The 21,180-nt window shown below is 36.3% G+C and overlaps 1 protein-coding gene across 1 annotated transcript in view; it reads left to right on the forward strand.

Annotated features, from left to right (window-relative positions):
* The first annotated feature begins 1,268 nt into the window (after window positions 1-1,268).
* LOC130046531 (receptor-type tyrosine-protein phosphatase epsilon-like) overlaps window positions 1,269-21,180 on the forward strand; it is a 34,009-nt gene continuing 14,097 nt past the window's right edge. The window contains exons 1-7 of the mRNA XM_056146974.1: window positions 1,269-1,379; window positions 5,210-5,443; window positions 8,596-8,850; window positions 10,386-10,523; window positions 11,648-11,785; window positions 18,026-18,123; window positions 20,719-20,831. Of these exons, the coding sequence (XP_056002949.1) occupies window positions 1,304-1,379; window positions 5,210-5,443; window positions 8,596-8,850; window positions 10,386-10,523; window positions 11,648-11,785; window positions 18,026-18,123; window positions 20,719-20,831 (1,052 nt within the window). The 5' untranslated portion in view covers window positions 1,269-1,303. The remainder of the gene's footprint in view (window positions 1,380-5,209; window positions 5,444-8,595; window positions 8,851-10,385; window positions 10,524-11,647; window positions 11,786-18,025; window positions 18,124-20,718; window positions 20,832-21,180) is intronic.

The following is a 21,180-nucleotide window of genomic DNA, read 5'->3' on the forward strand; positions in this document are numbered from 1 at the left end:
GCGAATTGAATTTCCCAATGAGAATGCGCTTTTTATTTTGGTCGATTGAGGAAAAGTTCCTGTGGTTCAAAAACTACAGGAAATGCATTGGTTCTTCACATTTATTGCCGGTGCAAACATATATTGGGTATTTTTACAAATTATTATCTCTTGTCAATCGATCGAGACAGGGTTTGTTAGATTTGACCTTCCTGAAATATAAAAGTTTGAAGTTACTATTTTTAGGATTCTGGATTCCTTCCTTGTGTAAATACAGATTAAAGAGGGTCAATTCGTGACGAGCCCCTGTGCTGAGATTTTTTCCCCCAAATGACTGTATACATAACTACCGAATTATAGATAAAACCAAATTTATAAAGATACATGTAGGTTTGTTCTTAAGACAGGTAATGAACCTTCGACACAAAGATCCAATGGAAGGCAGTTCCATAAAGCAGACTTCTTTTCAACTAAATTTCATTTTACAGAGGGTTTGCGATTTTTTTTTATCATAATCCCTTTTAAGTTAATTCTATTCATACGTTTATAAACATTACTTCAACTGTTCAAGTGGATAAAAGTTAAGTCAATGAAATAGTTCCGTTACTGAGCAATCTAGCCCTCCGAACTGAAACTTGCAGCTCATACCCAACACAACTATTTTACACAAACAATTAAAGGTCCCACTTATATGCATTCCAAGTAGGTTTATATCTCCCTATCTGTTGAAGAGTTATATCAATCCCCATTCCACTTCCTGGATCGTAGTGAATCTGTATCGCACCAGCAGTAGAATAACACAGCACAATGGCTGGTCAGATCACGGCGTTGTTGTTTTGTCTCTGTGAACTTGTTTACGTAACGAATGTTGCCTTTGCTTACGGTATCTCATTTTGAACCGTCTTAAGGATCATAAAATAGCTTTGCAATGCAAGCTTTACATACATGGCAACTTTCATCAGTGTTTTCTATGCTCTAGTTGCCCATCATTTTATTTTACAGATATAATATATCGATGATTCCTAACAAGAATATGGTTCTCAATTTTCCAAGGGCGGTTGTAGAATTTAATCATATAGCGATAAACGTCTACTATTTTTGAAAATCGGTATTTATGAGTGTTAAAATTCATCTTTTATCCATTGTCATGGTAATATTTACCAAAGACAATTTAAGTGTTTGTTATTTAAAGGTCCCACTTGAATGAATTCCAAGTGAGTTTATGTCCCCCTATCTCATACGGCGAACCTCATCAGATCCTAATTTCCTTCCTGGATCATATTGTATTTTTTATAGCGGATTAGCAGTGCAATAACACAGTGCAATGGTTGGCCAGACCACGGCGTTGTTGCTTTGTCTCTGTGAACTTGTCCACGTAACGAATATTGCCTTTGCTTACGGTAAGAAAATTTAATTTCTTATTTCTGCCACAGAATGAGTGAGATATTAATCAACTCGGTGCATTTTGTATGGAAAGGTCCAACTTGTGTGTGCCGTGGTTAAAATCGGCGAGAAGTTTTAGCATGTATATATATTTCTATATATAGATATCGTAAATGACAGTCTTTAACAATAAAAACCCTTGCTTAAGAATTAAATCAATAGTGTCCTATCATGTATTTTAAATCACCCGCCGGTAGCACTGTAAAGATGACAAATCACGAACAGTTAAGTTTTGAGCCGTATTAATTTGAGCCCGTTCTTTCGTCAGAAGAAATTGAGAAAAGAGGACGGTCAGTCGAGTCGCAGACCAGGCAGACGGTAAACGTTTCTCCATACAAATGTCTCAAACCTCAATTTGTCATTACGCAAATGATGGATCCACAGTTTACGTAGTCTTTTCTTTCCAAATGACTTGTTTGTGTCGGGAAATTTAAAAGAAAACCTTTTTTCACATCTTTCCTTCGCATTAGTGCAATTACCTGCTTGACAGGAAGGCATCAACATATTATTCGTCAGAGCTACCACATACACATCTTTGATGATCTTAGAATCTCATCAAAACTGGAACAGACGGTGTGACGTCAAAATTATTGATTTTTGTTGACTTGAATACAAAAGAGTTACAATGTACAAATTATGGTAGCCTCTATAGATCGCGGGAATTTCAATTTTTAACGTTTTGAAATTAGTACTGAAGTTTATCTAGGCCGTATATAAACAGAATAGTATGACACATATTTATCATATGATTAATCCTATCATTTATCATGTAAAAATCTTTGGGTTGCCCTTCCCTTTAATGAAATGTTTTCCTTCTCACATCTCTGAATGTCACTTCCACCTGTAAACTTGTAGAATGGAAATATATTAAATTCTTTTTTCCACACACATCTAAATGTTCACTTATGTTGAATTTGCCTGTATTCCGGGTTGTGGATATGCTGTTTGTGGACCTGCACGCGAGCTTGAAGCGGATTAATTATTTCCCCAATATATTTTTTTTTGCATGCAGGACGTGTAATGACAAACGGGACATTTTTGCTATCGCACGACATGTTGGCACTAACTTTAAATATCCGTCCGTTATAGTTATAGTGTGATTCTTCCGTGATGTAGTGACAGGTCCCGCATCGTGGATCCCCACACTTATTGACATTGCGTCTCTATATTATATATATATATATATATACATATATATATATATATATATATATATATATATATATATATATATATATATCTGTGTGTGTATATGTATGACTTGGCTAGATGGTCGAGCGGTCTAGCGCGCTGGTTACATGCTGCTAGGAGATTTACCATGATGGTCCTCTCTGTTGTGAAATTTACTTCATTTATCCAAGCGTGTTTCCGTAGTTCACCAATTCTCTCATTGTGTTACTTTAAACGCAAAGACAATCCTCTCTTGCAAATATTTCCCAGTCCACAATAGCATGTCCACTTCTAATCCTCGGTTCCCTCGAACATAGTTGCGTCAGTGGCCTAATGGTTAGGCTGTCAGACTCTCGACCGAAAGATCGTGGGTTCGAGTCCTGGCTGCGGCAGGGCCGACGTTGTGTCCTTGGGAGAGGCACTTTACATGGATTTTCTCACTCTACCCAAGGGTAAAAGGGGTACCTGGCTATATACAATGAAAGATATTGTTAGAATGTTACATGTAGTGCTCTAGCGCCTGTAACGGCAGCTTGCACTATATGCTTCCCAGGAAACTGAGAATGTTCTAGATTGATATAAGGTATGTCAGGGTAATAGTGTATTGTAAAGCGCTTTGAGCAGTATGCGCCTATTATTATTGTTTAATATTATCTTAAATAAAGTACCCAGTAACATGTAGCTCTTAAACCTAGAAGTAAGTACTACCTGCTTTAATTGTAGATAACTTCTTGAAAAGTTGCGGAAATCGCATTGTTACAATGCCGAATGCTACAACTCCAAACAACACAGTCCTTACTGTAAGATTTGTCCTCCACTTTTTTAACATATTCATAATTGCAAGGGTCGCATTTGCCACTCAAGTTTCCTAGATGTCCCGAATTTTTCAGGCAAGCAATTAAAAATATCCGTTCGTCACAAATTTCATACAAAACATCATATAAGACAAAGGATATTATAATGCTAAATGAAAGGTGATCAATCCCAAACCTTCTATAAGCAATACAAAATAGAGAGTTTGGCAAACACAGACCCCTGGATATACCAGAGGTGGGATAAGGTGTCCAGGCTTTGGGATCATGAAACTGTCTTAAAGTTTAGTCAAAATTTTGACTTTAAATTACGACTGATCGTAGTTAAGATTGCTGACTTAAATGGATCACAAAACGAACTTAAGCAAACCTTAACTAAGATTGTCGTAACTTAAGTCTAAGTCTAGAATCTAAATTTGTTATGGCAACAAGGAACTCTTTTGCGTAGAGGTAACAATAGAATATAAAATATAAATGACTTAAACAGCATAGTCAGTGTCTAAAACGTCTAGTTTATGATCACTAATGCTGATCCAGCACATACATGTAGCAACATCCCACCCCTCTTGTCAATAAGAATTTTTATTCGTTGTTACAATGTTTGATATATTGACCCCGTCGCCTACCTCTTTTTAAAAGAAGTAATGGATGATAGTGGAAATGTAAGAGTGTTTGAAGCGAAATTTCTATTAAATTCAATGCCTTTAGGCCTATTTATTTTTGTCGACTGCGTGCGTAGCAAATTCGGGCTCGGACTGCACATTATTCATGTCCAAATACAGACTACAAGTCTAATCACAAGTAATGGCTGTTTCCTTCTTCCATATTGTCAATTAAAAATCTAAGTATGAAGCAGAAATGGACGGTCATAGCTCATGTTTCCAAAGTATGCAAAATTATATGCATATTGTCTTTCTTATACATATAGTAATTCATTCTAGTAGTTAATAGTTTGCAGAAATATTGCGATAATTAATCAGAATACGGTTTTAAATGTAAGCCCCTATTTCAATAAATATCCGTAATTAATTAGGTAGTCACGTGGTACAATGACGCCACATGTGACCTTTGATCAACTAATCTTAAAAGTAGTGTTGAATATCTTTAAAAACCCAGCTTCACTTCACTTTAGACAACATTTAGGTCGATGTTGACAAATTTTCCGAGTCTTAACATTCAAACCCTAAATATTTTATCCACCAGTGCTTACAAAATGCGAAGTAAATACCCAAGAATGTAACGAGGAAAGCAAGTATGAAATCGGCAGTTGACAATAAATATTTTCATGAGTACACTATTCCTTCAATCATTTGTAATTGGTGTTATATCTATAATAAAGTGTGCAATTATTATTTATTTTTAGATTAGAAATATTATTATGTATGTTACATCGTTGACAATTAGGCATACTCTCACAGGTCCATTTAAAGAAATAAACAATTTTTAAAAGCAAATTTAAAGTAGAAATCGCGACACTTTATTCAATAAAGTAATATCATTTTCTTTTTTAAAAAAGAATATGTAATCTACACGTCATTATGTACCTCGTGTTGTGAGTTCATTGTTTATTGTGAAAATATCATAATTCAATTTAAAGTTAGGAATTGCATAATTTTACTATTTTTGAATACATGTTTCGATCTTGAAATTTTTGTAAATGTTTGTGGTGGTAGGAACTGGGAGCACAAGTATAAGTTGGTGTAAAGTCCGTTTTACGATCCTATGTCATGTATGAAGTGATTCACCAACATTTCGATCACTGCTTGCAATGGGCAAAATACACATAACCGTTATCCATTTTTCAGACAATATTGCTTCAGGGAAATCTACACGGCAGCTGAATCCTTATAATTCTATTTCTAATGTATGGGGAGCGAATCTAGCGGTGGACGGCCAGAAATCAAACTTTTCTTCTTTAGGAGGACAGTGTACGGTATCTGACAATAATAAACGAACAGCGAAGTGGTGGGTGGATCTAGGAGGTGTTCTCAGTATACATCACATGACTATATACTACAGGACGGACAATGTGGCCTGGGGTAATTTTTATGAATCATTTCATACTTGGTAAGGATCAGTAGTATGTCATCTATCAATACGTAAATTACGAACCGTCTCGTAGTATACATCGCATGGACAATCAGACCTAAGGTAAAGTCTTTGGTAATCTATATATCGGAGTAAAAAGAGAATACCGAACGTCGAAATTAGTAACTACATGTTTGGAACTTTATCTCATTCGTGTGGTGCATATTGCTAGTTTGATATACCATAGCTCTGTCAAACGCCCGTTGTATATACCACTTCTGGTCCGAACTACTTTGGAGATCATTCCTCCTCAATGTCCCCTAATTTCCTATTTATCAATAGGATGCATGAATTAAAAACAAGATTTTTTGCAATCTTTCCAACAATGTTTATCACATTTAACGTATAAACAATATATTAACTAATTTTTTGATTGGTTTGTCAAACAAAAGTTTTGTATCAACTCTATTCGAAAAAAGAACAAATATATGAATCTGAAAGCGGCAAACAAGTATCAGAAAACATTGTATACAAAATTGCAAGAAAATAGCATTGCACTCACTGACATAATGCAAGTCACACAGTTCATAGAAATGTAGAAACCCAAAACAAATACTCTGAAATTACGAATCGACTAAAAATGTGAACAAAAAAGAGAAATCAACAAGTATTGTCACCAAGGTAACAATATGGCTAGGTGGACGCACACGATCCATCAACTCTTCCAACAACAGCAGTAGGTCAACATGTCAAATCTCTCTTATCTGGATCCATTTTAAAACAAATGTGAACATATTTACCATATTTACAGGACGTCCTATCCCCCAATACTCTGGAAAACACGTGATAATTGAATTTAAAACCAACAAAATTCCAATAAAAAGACTTTATTTAATACAAGAATTGTTTCAGTTGAAATAAAGTATTATCAATCCATAGCAGTTGATTGTTGATATGATTTCAACACGTTTTCCAGCATACGCCAACGAAAAAAAGTTTTGAAAGAAAAATAATAGTTTGAATGAAAATGAAGTAATTACTAGCTTTAGTTATCTAAATGCCTTGTAAAACAAATTTATTTCATAAGTATGAATGCAAATAAGTGTAACTATATGACTTGATCGCATTATTTCTTTTTCCGCGTGTGATTATGAACAAGCACGTCTATCGGTAATGATACGTTGGAAATGATTTGAATCAGCTATTTTGCTGTATTGGGAATCATCTCAAAACTTGTGATGGAAAGAGCAAATGAGATATGATGTTTGATCTATTCAACGAGTTGAAACGGTTATTTATTCGCTCGGCAATCTTCGCGAATAGAGTTACCATTTCAACGAGTTCGTTAATAGATAATACTTATAAAGATAATGATAAGGCATATTACCGAGATTTCCTTTTCTAACTGATCATTTGACATACTTTCGATGTAGAAAACGTATAACTCCCTATCAATTATAGAAATGTATGTTTTGTGCGCGTACTGTATAGATAGATAACAAGTCTGTGAACCGGTAGTAGAAAATGCAGCAGGCTTGCGATGTACACACAAGACAAACAGTCAAAAATTAAATCGATTTTATGGATAATTGTTGTCATACATATCTCCTAGGTTTGAAAACGTGCTTTTAATCATCTCTGAAGTAAATTCTGCAACAAGAGATAAAGAATTCTCAATATACTCAAACAATTTTAACAAAATTTTACTTGTGACGATGATTTATTTTCCGGATTGCATGTTACATGTAAAGTTACTTAAAACAATACGAGCTGTAACTGACGGTATTTTTTCAACTATCCAATTATTCACCAAATAACACCTACTGGTTTCAGTAATATAATCCCCAAGATCTGAAGAAAAATTCTGCAAAATAAACAAGGGAATATGTTTGAGAGCACACCTACAATGAGCGTTTCGTATAAACCGCCATTGTGTCGTATACACGGACATGGGAACGATGATTGCCGAACATAATCGGGTTGCTGAGACCGAGGCCATATACAGAGACGGAAACTGACGCGAGTAACGACACGTGTCGTTTGATTTAAAATATTACGTTGTTTCATGAATGACTAGAAATACTATGCAAGTGTAAAAAGGTAATAATTACGCAAATGTACCACTCAAATGAAATTTTGATTGTGAATTCTATAAAATTGGCATGTTAAACTGTTTACAAATCTAACACGTGCTCAGTGTCTCTCTTTCGCTTTTTCCGACTGGTGACCTCCAAGGTCAATGCACATCGGAGGTTACGAGCAGGAATTACTGACAGGATGACAATGATTCATGAATATATATTTTCTGCTGATTTGACGGACTTATTGCTTCAGATTCACTTGGATTCTATTAAGTTATATATATTCAATCACATATATGTTGACTATTTGTTCTTTTATTTTTTAATTTATTTTCCGTCAGTTACAGCTTGTATTGCTTTAATATAACGACCATGTAATTCCATAATAATACAGTATACGTATACAAGATACGACTTTAAATGTTACTGTTGATTCATTGTCATTACGACATTTCAAAGTCGTTTGTGACATTTTCACGTACGTTTTATGTGGTAATTACCATATGTATGAATTATCATTATCTTGTACCCTGATATTTTGACCTCGTTCTTATCATTATATTGCACCTTGACCTTTTGACCTCGTTGGGCTTCCTAATAAAACCAATAATCATTCATGATTAATCTTAAAGACATAATGAAAGTCATTTTGGTGGGAAAATATTTCTCAACCCAAATCATTTTATCCCTTTCTGATATACCTATATATGAACGATATTCCTTAACTTTGAAATGGCATCATGTTTGTCAAAAGTTGCACTTGGTGCCAGCTTGTATAGTAGATTGTCCAGGAAATAAAAAAAAAAGAAGTAAAAAATCGGGTACATAATTTGAAGATTACAATCGTTTAAATTAGGAAATAAATGCTGCTGAATACATACAATTTTAGAGAATGACTTGTGTGAGACATTTTGATTCCTTTTAATTTTTTCAAATAAATTGAACCTTTACTCTCCCTTTAGTAATATATTACGTGTATTACGTTAGTTAAAATTTTAATCCACACTCACGTTGCGATAAATAATACAAAAAGACGTTATACATATTCTACCTCCTCGTATTTAGTAATTACGGGTTTTCAGATTCCAATAATGGTTACACCGCTCGATTCCTTGGTTTTTCGGTGTACATATCGAACACAACCAACAAAGATGACGGGGTACTGTGTTTCAAAGACACGATGTACACCAACGCCACAGTACCGAATACGACAACCATAACATGTCCTAGACACGGACGTTACGTCATTTATTACAACGAGAGACTACAGAATGTCACTTATCCTGATGGATATTCTCAGTACGCATACAACGAACTCTGTGAATTTGAAGTTTACGGTAAGTAAACACAAATTATGGTTTTTTTGTTTTTTTTTAGTATGGAAGTACAAGGAAGGCCATGTTTGAATTGACAAACGAACGAGTAGCTTTCGAACTTTCATGGGTTAAGTTCAAATTTCGTATCGGTCCGTTAAATTTTACATTAGATTGGCCCTTGGACTTAGAAAAATGATATGAATTGTCAGTTTTCAGACTTTTTGTCGTGCTTACAGATATTTATTTATCATTGGTACATTGGTACATTGCATTGTCATAACAAGTTATATATCAAGTTCCAATTTCGTTTCAGTTATTTAATTTTTCACCAAGTTATGACCCTTTGACTTAGATAAATAGCATGAATTATCAGTTTTACAGACTTACTTTTGTTTTGTTTGTAGATATTCATTTTATATTTAAATTATTGTTGAAATTAAAAATATGCGGATGTTCCTCATTGAAAATGTCTTCGTAGTCTTTGGTAAAATCTCTTGCTGTGGCCTTCAATTCGACATTTAGATATATCGACGACATTTTGTTTAATAACAATGATAACATTCATTCACATGTCGATTCGATATATCGCTGTGGGTTCGAAATAAAAGACACCACAGAGTCGTCCACTTCTGCTTCATACTTAGATATTTTATTGAAAGTAGACATTAACGGCAAACTGACAACTCAACTGTATGACAAACGGGATGATTTCAGTTTCTCCATCGCCAACTTCCCATATTTATGTAGTAATTATCACCTACATATGGTGTTTATATCTCATAACTGATTCGATACACAATAGTTTGTTTTGCGTATTGTCAATTTTTAAATCGAAACAAGCTACCGACAAACAAGTTGATGGTATAGGGGTTTCAACAGTCTCGATTGAATTCAGCATTTTGCACATTCCATGGTCGTTATAACGATATAGTTCGTCAATACAACCTATCATTTGGGTCAAATGATGTCTGACGTGTTTTATACTGATTGTTAGGCCATTTTTGGCATGCTGATTTTGACTACGGATAACGCCGTTTACCTGATCAGGATATAGGGCTCACCACGGGTGTGACCGGTTAACAGGGGTTGATTACTCCTCCTAGCCACCTCTAGTGTGTCCAGGGATCCATGTTTGCACAAATATCTATTTTGTGTTGCTTTATAATATATTAATAATGAGATTGATCACTGTTCGTTGTCTTCACCTTTCATATATCAACAATAATAATATGCATTCATATGTCGCTTCGATATTTTCTTTTGAACTCGAAATAAGACACAACAGAGTCATCCACTTCTGCACCATACATAGAGATCTTATTAAAATTAGATATTTATGATAATCTAACAACTCAACTTTCTGATAACTTACATAATGAATTTCGAATATAGTTGCGGTCCGATAATTTTTGTGAGCGGTAGGGGACTATGTATTGTCATGTAATACTCTCAGAATGCTTGTTTTTTTTCCCTTATAGCTATTTTTAATAGATATTTGATGGAAATAGAATGGAGGTATTGGTTACATAAAAAATGAATTCATCAACCGATTTTAGGTTGCCCAATACCAGGCGTGTATGGAGAGAACTGCAATAATCAATGTCCCCAGAACTGTCAGGAGAGACACTGTGACATTGTGAACGGAACCTGTCTGGGGTGTATTCCGGGATACAAGGGGTCTGTCTGCGATCAGGGTGAGTCTTGTTACATGTTTAACCCTGGTCTAAAATTGCACTTCATCGACAATTGAAGACGTTGATCAATTTGGCAATCTGCACGTGTATATTAACGGTTATAAGAAATATATCAATGTTGACCAATGAATCTCTATAAGGATGGTCCTCTCGTACATTTCATATATGTCATACATTTGTTCTAAACATAAATACATAATTCTTTTGATAACACAGATCCTTTCAGTAATCGTAGTGTAGCCCAACCAAACCAGGAAACTGGCATTAGCATTCATTGTAGTTGATTGTACTCCTGGGTAGAAGAATTAGTAAAAGAAAAATATAAAAATACATGGATGGACAAAAAGAATGTTCCCTAATTTCAGGCCAGTAAAAAAGTCGACATTTACTACCGCGCAAACAGTTCATCAAATTACGTTCACTACATAAGTAACACATCATTATAATTGGTACAGCTGTTAATGTATGTTTAGCAAATACAGTCCACTCTATCTAATCCGACACCTGTATAATCCAACAGTTTGGAAATTCTAAATTTAATTGGAAAAGGCATTTACTCAATTGCTCGAAGTTACAACATGCCCAACTAGCATCTATCGTAACTATACTTACACTGTTTACAATCGATTTGAAAATATGTGCACTGTTGAAACCCAATTCGGATTGTACAGCTTTTTTATAAGTTGATGTTTTTGATATTTGTTTGTTTACAAATTTTCCAGAATTGGCCATACTTTTTCATCCGTTGTGCACTCTTTTCTTTTTCCTTATGACATCAGATTTTGCTTTGAATTGCTGGTCCTCTAATTGCTACTAGCCAACATAATTAGTCGGGAAGTGTTTAAGATATAAATGAAATATATGCACATTAAGAAAGCAAGAATTATAATTTTTTGAAGGATTTAGTCTCATAACAACAACGGTGTGTGCAAACAATTTTTTATAACACGCTAATGCGCATTATCTAACTTGCATCCACACACCATTGCAGTTATGAGACTACATATTTCAGAAAATGATATTGCATTGATTATATATATATCATATGATTGTATCATTTGTCAATATACGTGATGAATTTGAATATTACTAGCATACTAAGCATGATTTACTATATATTACAGCCTGTGTAAATAAAAGATACGGCCTGGAGTGTAAACAGAACTGTGGTAACTGTAGTGATGGGGAACAATGTAATCACGTGAACGGAAGTTGTCCAAACGGATGTGACGCAGGAGCTCAAGGCGATAAATGTGACCAAGGTCAGAGGAATTGTAGAAATGCATATCTAAGGAACTACTTTTACGGACAGTGCCATAGAACAGATAAATCAAATGTAGTGACCCCATGGGGATCGGGTTATAATAGGTAGATTAGCGTCGGGAGGGTTGGGATGGAACACAGATAGGTCATCAAATTTATACAGAATGAAAAGTCCATGTCGTGTGTTATATGATATATATGATTTTCGCAAATTTAAGACCATTTAAAGTTCCTTAAGTAAGGCTTTACAATAGTCTATTTGAAATAGATTGAACTTAACAAGAAAAGATAATGTTTGTTCCTTTCTACTGTAACAAGGTTTTAAGTGTTAACTTAGAATATCCAATGCATTGAAAATGCACCACATAATTTTGAAATTGTGTTATTTGTTTATTGAATTGAACATATTTTATTGTATATATACAACTCAAAATTGATAAGGATCTCTAGGTTATATGTGTATAATTTACCACCAACATAACACAAGACATAAATTTGACTCAGAAACCTGTTTACTCAGGTTATGAATGAAAATTCATGAACGGCATGAACTTTTATCAATACGGAATGCTTGAAATCTGATAACAACATCAAAAGGTATTTCATTATAAAAAGTTAACAGCAATCCAGAGAAAGAATTACACAGTTTTTGGGGATAGTCCATCATTACACTTAGTCGATGAAGTGTCAATACCGGGTATTGCGTTCCCTTGCATTAATGACGGCTTGACAACGTCGAGCCATGCTGTCAATAAGCACCCGGATGTTTCCAAAGGGAAGGTTGTTCCACTCTTCCACGAGGGCGTTTCCGAGCTCTGCCAAAGTCGTGGGTTGTTCTCTACGGCGTGAAAGGGCAACCTAAAACATGTTCCTTACATGCTCAATCGGGTTCAAGTCCGGCGAACGCGCTGGCCAGTCCATACGGAAAATTGTCTCCTGCTGAAGGTACTGCTCCACCACCCTGTCGCGATGAGGACGGGCGTTATCATCCATCAGGATGAACTCAGGACCAACAGTACCAGCGTAGGGTCTGACGTAAACATCGATGATCTCATTCCGGTACCGCACCCCCGTCATTGTTCCTTTCTCCAGGACATGAATATCTGTTCTTCCATCCCTGCCGATTACACCCCAGACCATGATGAAACCACCACCATAACGGTCATGTTCACTGATGTTGTCTTCATGGAAACGTTCACGTTGTCGTCGCCACACTCGGTGCCTCCTGTCTGTAAAGTCCAAACAATACCTGGACTCATCGGTGAATAGAACTTGAACCCAATCGTTCTATGTCCAAGTGACACGATCTTCAGCCCAGTCCAATCGCTCCCACCGGTGTCGAACAGTCAGAGGGACTCGAACACTGTAAAGCCGATTCCGTATCGTCTGAGTGGACACATTCACCCCCGAGGCGTTCAGGAGGTCGTTACGTAGGCTGGTTGCTGTCCAGAAGGGATGGCGTCGTGCCTGAAGAGCCACAAAATGGTCTTGGTGTTGAGTTGTCAACCTCTGACGACCACCCCCATGTTGGTGTACTGCTGTACCAAGAGTTTGCTGTCGGTTCCAGGCCCTGTTTACAACGCTCTGGCTGACTTTTAGTGCATTTGCAACGTCACTTTTTGAATTGCCAGCGTCAAGCCTTACACGTTGAGGGGGCATTGTGTTGATAAACGTAGTGTAAACACTCAAGTGAGTTTGAAATTTTAGAAAGAATCAGACACCGATGGCTGAGTGAAAATCGTGCAATGGTAGGAAAAGCATAAACTGTAATAAGAAATGCATTTCCCAGTGCATAAAATGCACGTGCAAGTTTGTTGAAGACGTTTTTAATTTCACTTGGACACAATATTTCCAGTTATGCAGATATTAATTTTTTAATTATAAAAATATCAATGATCTTTATCAAATTTTGAGCAGTATACAATCAATATACCATTGATTAGAAACAACATCTAACATCTTACTAGTTCTTCCACTTGTGGTAGCAACTAATGCAAACGTCACAAAATTACACATGAATAGCCGAGTAGTGCAGCAAATGTGAATATCATTAATGCAATTGGTATTTTCTTCTATCCATGACTTGTTGCCCGTATGCATGTGTAGCATATGCATTTTATATACTTAACAATCCACATTTAAAAATCCAACGTGGTTGATGTACGAATTCGATTAATTTAATTTCGACATAGTTCTCGAAAACTAACGCGTTATTCTCGCATTATGGATTTAGCATCATACATGTTTTGTATTGATTAAAATTTGGCATCAATTCACAAATTAATAGTATTGGGTAAATACTATTGGATTAAACTATGAGCATTCACTTTTCGTGGAACATTTCAAAGGGGATACACATACTTTAAAAACCTTTTCCTATTTCTAGTCCTCCATTTGATAGGAGGAATACACACCACACTTTAAAAATCAAAACCTCTTTCACATAACAACTGGAAATTATTATAGCTCCTATGAGCTGAAGAGCAATATGTACTCAAACTCGAGAAAACTTCGACATGTACATGATTTACGATATATACTGAAGGCGTCGTTCTGGAAATATCATATTGTACATTAACCGATGTATATTCGTTCAATAAACCAGTAAATTGTCAAATGGTATAGGGAACGACTTGACTATCTACTGACGAAAGCTCAGTGTTTGAGGGCACTGGAGATAGTACGATCTGACCACTGCCAGTATACATACACATTAAACCGGAATATGATATCGACACAGTTTTGCAAGAAGCACTTCACAAATGCAAAATATTCTCTATGTTATGGGAAATCGTTGTTTATCACTAATCATTGTATCTCTTTTGTTCATGATATGGGGATTTGGTGACATTAAAAGAAAAATAATGTTAGCAAAATATTGATTAATTTGCAAACTTCACTTTCAAAGTATCATTTTAATCGCAAAATTCAAATATATACTACGAAAAAAAGACGAACAACTGCCTCATTGCGCGTAGCGCATAATGCAAAAGTGTGCCGTCTCTTTTTTCCTGGTATACCTCCATCCAACGAAAAAATAAGGAATTTATTCCTCTTCATTTGATATTTGAAAACGTGATATGATTTCAGTTGATTTAATGGACTACATTCTATGCCATTTCGATAAGGGCGTAGTAATTTGTGAATACACATTTTGAAAAAGAAAATAAATCCGTTAATGGCGGTTTCCACGAACTGTTGTTTACTTTTGAGCAAACGGGTTTCTTGTGGAGTAAAATATACAGTTTTAAAAGGAAGAGTTGGAGATAAGCCCTGTTGAGAGAAAATTGCTGTAATTTTGTTGAATAGAACTGGAATTATGTGCAAGGTTCGATGTTGGTACTAACAGCAAGCGTGGGACACGTGCATGACGATAGTGTGGGATGCCAGGTAGGGTTCTCTTGAGGGTTGTCACGGCTTTCAGGTGTACAAGTGAGTGTTACAGATTTTTTTTTTAGTTTTACTAGTGAATTCCTAAGGTACCACAGCTGTTGCAATGTCATACGGAAGCTTCGTTTTGATGCCCACTCATAAACAAATATTATGCCGGAGTTTTAGTTCGAAACCATCGTCGTTAAGGGCTACGATATTGCAGTGTTCGAAGACAGTGTGCACTGTATCTGGCATTTGGGTTTGTGACATGAAGGAAGTTATCGAAACGTGCAAACTGGACTATTGTCATCCCCGGATGAATACATATGACTCTCAAAATCACAGAAGCAGACGTGTGTTATTATTTTTTTTTTGGGGGGGGGGTCCCAAGTAGCTATGTTTATTTCATTTTGTATAATCAATTATTATTTATATTTAAAATTTGTTTCATTTTGTTGAATAAATATATATATACTACTCAAAATTTGATAAGGATCACTAGGTTATATGTGTGTAATTTACCACTAACATAACAAAAGACATAAATTTGACTCAGAAACCTGTTTACTCAGGTTATGAATGAACATTCATGAACGGCATGAACTTTTATCAACACGGAATGCTTGAAATCTGATAACAACACCAAAAGGCATTTCATTACAAAACGTTAACAGCAAACCAAAGAAAGAATTACACAGTTTTGGGGATAGTCCATCATTACACTTAGTCGATGAAGTGTTAATACCGGGTATGGCCTCCCCTTGCATCAATGACGGCTTGACAACGTCGAGCCATGCTGTCAATAGGCACCCGGATGTTTCCAATGGGAAGGTTGTTCTACTCTTCCACGAGGGCATTTCCGAGCTCTGCCAAAATCGTGGGTTGTGCTCTACGGCGTGAAAGAGCAACCTACAGCATGTTCCATACATGCTGAATCGGGTTCAAGTCCGGCGAGCGCGCTGGTCAGTCCATACGGACAATTGTATCCTGCTGAATAGACTGCTCCACCACCCTGGCGCGATGAGGACGGGCGTTATCATCCATCAGGATGAACTCAGGGCCAACAGCACCAGCGTAGGGTCTGACGTAAACATCGAGGATCTCATCCCGGTACCGCACCCCCGTCATTGTTCCTCTCTCCAGGACATGGATATCTGTTCTTCCATCCCTGCTAATTCCAACCCAGACCATGATGGAACCACCACCATAACGGTCATGTTCACTGCTGTTGGCATCATAGAAACGTTCATCTTGTCGTCGCCACACTCGGTGCCTCCTGTCTGTAAAGTCCAGGCAATACCTGGACTCATCGGTGAACAGAACTTGAATCCAATCGTTCTGTGTCCAAGTGACATGATCTTCAGCTCAGTCCAATCGCTCCCACCGGTGTCGAATAGTCAGAGGGACTCGAACACATGTCCTTCTCGAGTTGAAAACTGCATTATGAAGCCGATTCCGTATCGTCTGAGTGGATATATTCATCCCCAAGGCGTTCAGGAGGTCGTTACGTAGGCTGGTTGCTGTCCAGAAGGGATGGCGTCGTGCCTGAAGAGCCACAAAATGGTCTTGGTGTTGGGCTGTCGACCTCTGACGACCACCCCCATGTTGGTGTGCTGTTGTACCAAAAGATTGCTGGCGGTTCCAGGCCCTGTTTACAACGCTCTGGCTGACGTTTAGTGCATTTGCAATGTCACGTTGTGAATAGGCAGCGTCAAGCATTCCAATACATCTGCCCAGTTGTTCTGTCGTCAGGCAACGTCTTACACGTTGAGGGGGCATTGTGTTGATAAACGTAGTGTAAACACTCAAGTGAGTTTGAAATTTTAGAAAGAAACATACACCGATGCCTTAGTGAAAATCGTGCAATGGTAGCTAAAGCATAAACTGTGATGAGAAACGCATTTCCCATGGCATGAAATGCAAGTGCAAGTTTGTTGAAGACGTTTTTGATTTCACTTGGACACAATATTGCCAGTTATGCAGTTATTAATTTTTTAAACAGAAAAATATCTATGATCCTTATCAAATTTTGAGTAGTATATATGGATAGAATGTTAATTTTTTTTTTCTTTTCAGGATTTGCAATCTATAAATCGATCTATAAATGTGAAGCATCCAGAGGAATCCCCAACATTCAAATTGATAGTAGTTCCGGCATCTTTTTAGTTAAATACTATATACCAATATTTTTTCAACAAATGGAAAAGCATGTAACATGTTAAATTAAATGATATAGAAATTCCAATGATATTCTGCAAGTAAATTTGAGAAATTACAAAATATCATTGACATGTTGAACATATAATATTTGACGAACTGAAGAAAGTATATGTGAATTCGGTACCCACGGAATAGAATTGCAACCACAAAGTTGAGTGTTTAATTTTCTATGCTCTGTCAATTTTCATAAATCACACATGTTGCACAGGGTAGTGGAATTTACAATTGATCAGAGAGTACGATTGTCACCTAACAAAAATGGTTAGATTCAGTTATTTTTTTTGTACGGGAGAAGTGTTCATTTTCATAAACTATTTTACATAAGTCTTATTGTACTCCTATATTATTGTACTGTAATTCTTATGCATCTGTATCATAAACCATAAGTTTTCCTCTGAGGCAGCTGATCCCACATCTGGTGTTTTTAGGGGTTCCGTGTTTCCCCCTACCCTTATTATTATTTTTTTTTAATATTATGGGTTTTGTTTTAGATTCATCACTGCTTGCTATCTTCATGATCACGCTGTCATCATTATAGCAAGCAAGCACTATGTTCCTTATTGTCATATCCCCTCCTTTAAGGTTTTATCCCGTCAAATACGATATCATGTCCATTACTTGTTTTAATTAATTACTGTATTCTTTAGAGTGTGGCTGGACGTCCTTTGGTTATAACTGCAATGAAACATGCAGCATGAGGTGCTTCAATCAAACATGTGACACTGTGACTGGATCATGTCCACAGGTAGGTGTGGTTTTACACATCAGATTCGATAATAACGTGTTGCCAAAATTGCTGGAACTAAGAATTAAACTAAATTACTTTGAATTTATAAATACCTTTGAGAACCCAAACTAAATTAAACGATATATGTGGATTCCATACTGAGGTCGCAACATTCCGGGGTTGATTAAGGTGGCTCACCATACCTTGAAAGACTTTATCAAATCAGCACGGGGTGATTCAATCTTGAAAGATATGATGAAATATAATAATACGCGATGTTAGAGAGAGAGGGGGAGAGAGCGAGAGCGAGAGAGAGAGAGAGAGAGATGAATAACACAACTATGATAAAGACTTTACTGTTTAATACAGACTTTGAAGCGTACTACTACACCACTTGCACGGAACAGTACGAAACCATTCTTGCACGGAACGGTGAACGGTTTGCACGAAACGCTGAACGATCTGCACGGAACGGTGAACGGTTTGCACGAAACGCTGAACAGTCTGAATGGGACGGTGAACGGTTTGCACGAAACGCTTCACATGAAATGCTGACCACTTTGTACGCGTGGCTTGCACACTTCGTGAACGGTCTGCAAGAAATGGTAGGCGTGGACTGCACGCTTTGATTTTTTTCGGTATTATTTGGTTCAAATAGTTTCAATATGATTGCAGTATTCTAGATATTAGACAAAGGTTGAGAAAGAAATGATAATGATTCATTTTAAAACGATTGCTCATGTACGACGCGGTTAATTTCATTTTTATTTATTAGATCAATGACTTATGAACACGTTGGGATGAAAAAAAAGAAAAGAATTTCAATTTCGGAAATAAAAGAAAAATATGCAAAAATCGTATCGTCAAGGATTGTTGATTAATCAAATTTTAAGCATTCATTACTCTGTTAAGTTCATCTAAACTGAATATGAAATGATCGCGTCTATTTTCGAGTGTCGTTGAAATGCATTTGCAATTTGTATATCCCAGGTCTCTTCCCAAAGACAGATGTTAAATAAACTATACATCTTATCTACATGTGTACGTGTATGAAAACAGATAAAATGATTTCAAAAAACTTCTCGTCATGAAAGATTGAAAAATACATGTATTTGGGCGGGAAGAGGGTTGTGAACGGTCTGCACGAAACGATAGGCATGACCTGCACGCTTTAATTTTTTTCGGCATTATTTGTTTCATCCTGGGGTTAGCTAAAGCAAGGAATAGTTAAATTGACTTATGGACACGTTGGAATAAAAGGAAATGAATATTTTTTAACTTCGGAATTAAAGGGAAAAAATGCATAAAGTGTACCGTCATAGAATATTGATTATTCAGCTTTATTTATACATTGCTTTATTAAATTCATTGAATAAGTCGCATCTGTTGCGCTGTTTTTTTTTACATTCAAGCTGATTGTCGTTAAAACACGTGTGCAATTAGTATATTCCAGGCCTCTTCTCAAAGACAGATACATGATTAAAAAAAACTTCTTGTCCGGTAAAACTGGAACATATTCTCGGGCGGGGGGTGGGTGGGTGGGGTCAAGACATTGCATTAGCCAGTCAATAAGAACGTGTCACCTTGAATAAGAAGAGAAAATACAAAACAAAAAGAAGCAATCAAAATATGGTTGAAATAAATTGAGAAACAAATCAAGTATATAAATGAATAGATAAAACAAATAATGACTAACTTCAGTAATGACCAACATATATGTGACCGGATCTAACATCCAGTTTTAATTAGATTGTTGCATTTGCCTTAATCTTAAACCTATAGAAAACTGCATTCATTTGTAAGAGACAAAAATGTATAAACACCTCTTTTGTCATATTTCAATTTCCCCGCCGATTTTCACACATTCTGTACGAATGTTAATTTCAAATACCCGGATTAGCTGACCTCTATTGTGGTTTAAAAATTTGTGTGGAATATACAAGTTATACACAGGTCGGTATTTGCATTATGCAGACAGTTCCGCAGAAAATAAGCAATTTTGAATATTTTTTATTTAAAAAGAGAAGCTTGATGATACAAATGTAATTAGACAAATAAATTATTCCTATATTTAAAATAAACTACCGCGGGCAGATATCTACATGTTTCTGCACTTGCTAGAAACAACCAAAGGTGATAAATGGTATCGAATTTTTCTCTGCCCAGTGATTTTATTATAAACTCTGTCTCTCTCTTTCTTTCTCTCGATTATTTGCAGATTTTCACTGTTGAAAGTCCTTCTTAGAAACATTTTGAAATAATTGCTTGAATTCTCAACAATGTATACCTCTCCTATATGACTTGCACGGTTTGTACGTTTCTAAGGGCGTGGTTTGAACGATCTGCACGTTTCTAAAGGCGTGGCTTGATCATGCACGGTACTATTCTTGCACGAAACGATTTGCACGGAACGGTGAACGGTCTGCACGGAACTGTGAACGGTTTGCACAGAACGGTGAACGGTTTGCACGGAAGGAAACGAAACGCTTTGGAGGTGTAGTAGCACGCTTCAGGGTCTGTACATCGTTTAAGCCTACATATAATCATACTATTGATCTATATGCACGCTGCATCCAGGTTCTTTGTCATGACTCTTTGGAGTTTATCTTTTAGGTGAACAAACAAGAACATGAAAATACAGTCGACAGCGCTCCGATTATAGGTGGGGTCGCGGCGGCTGTCATTTTATGTATCGCTGTTGTTTTAGTTGTGATCGTGTTTAGAAGGTAAACTTGTTACGTTTCTCTTATTTGTAGACACAAAAAAATCTCTAACAGAGGAATATCAATTCTGCAAAAGTTTTTCTTACGGTATTTTATGGAATATAAATTAATCTAGCCAATAGTTGTTTATCGTATATTATGAAAGATATTTGTTATCCAAATTTGATGAGCGTCCTTCATGTGATTGCATATATTTTCATCATTTTATCTAAATGAAAGGTGAAGATAACGAACAGTCATCAATCTCATAACTCCTGTAAACAATACAAAATAGTTAGACAAACACGGACCCCTGGACACACCAAAGGTGGGATCAGGTGCCTAGGAGGAGTAAGCATCCCCTGTCGACCGA

This window comes from Ostrea edulis, chromosome 8 (genome assembly GCF_947568905.1).
Source record: "Ostrea edulis chromosome 8, xbOstEdul1.1, whole genome shotgun sequence".
Taxonomy (NCBI): Eukaryota; Metazoa; Mollusca; class Bivalvia; order Ostreida; family Ostreidae; genus Ostrea; species Ostrea edulis.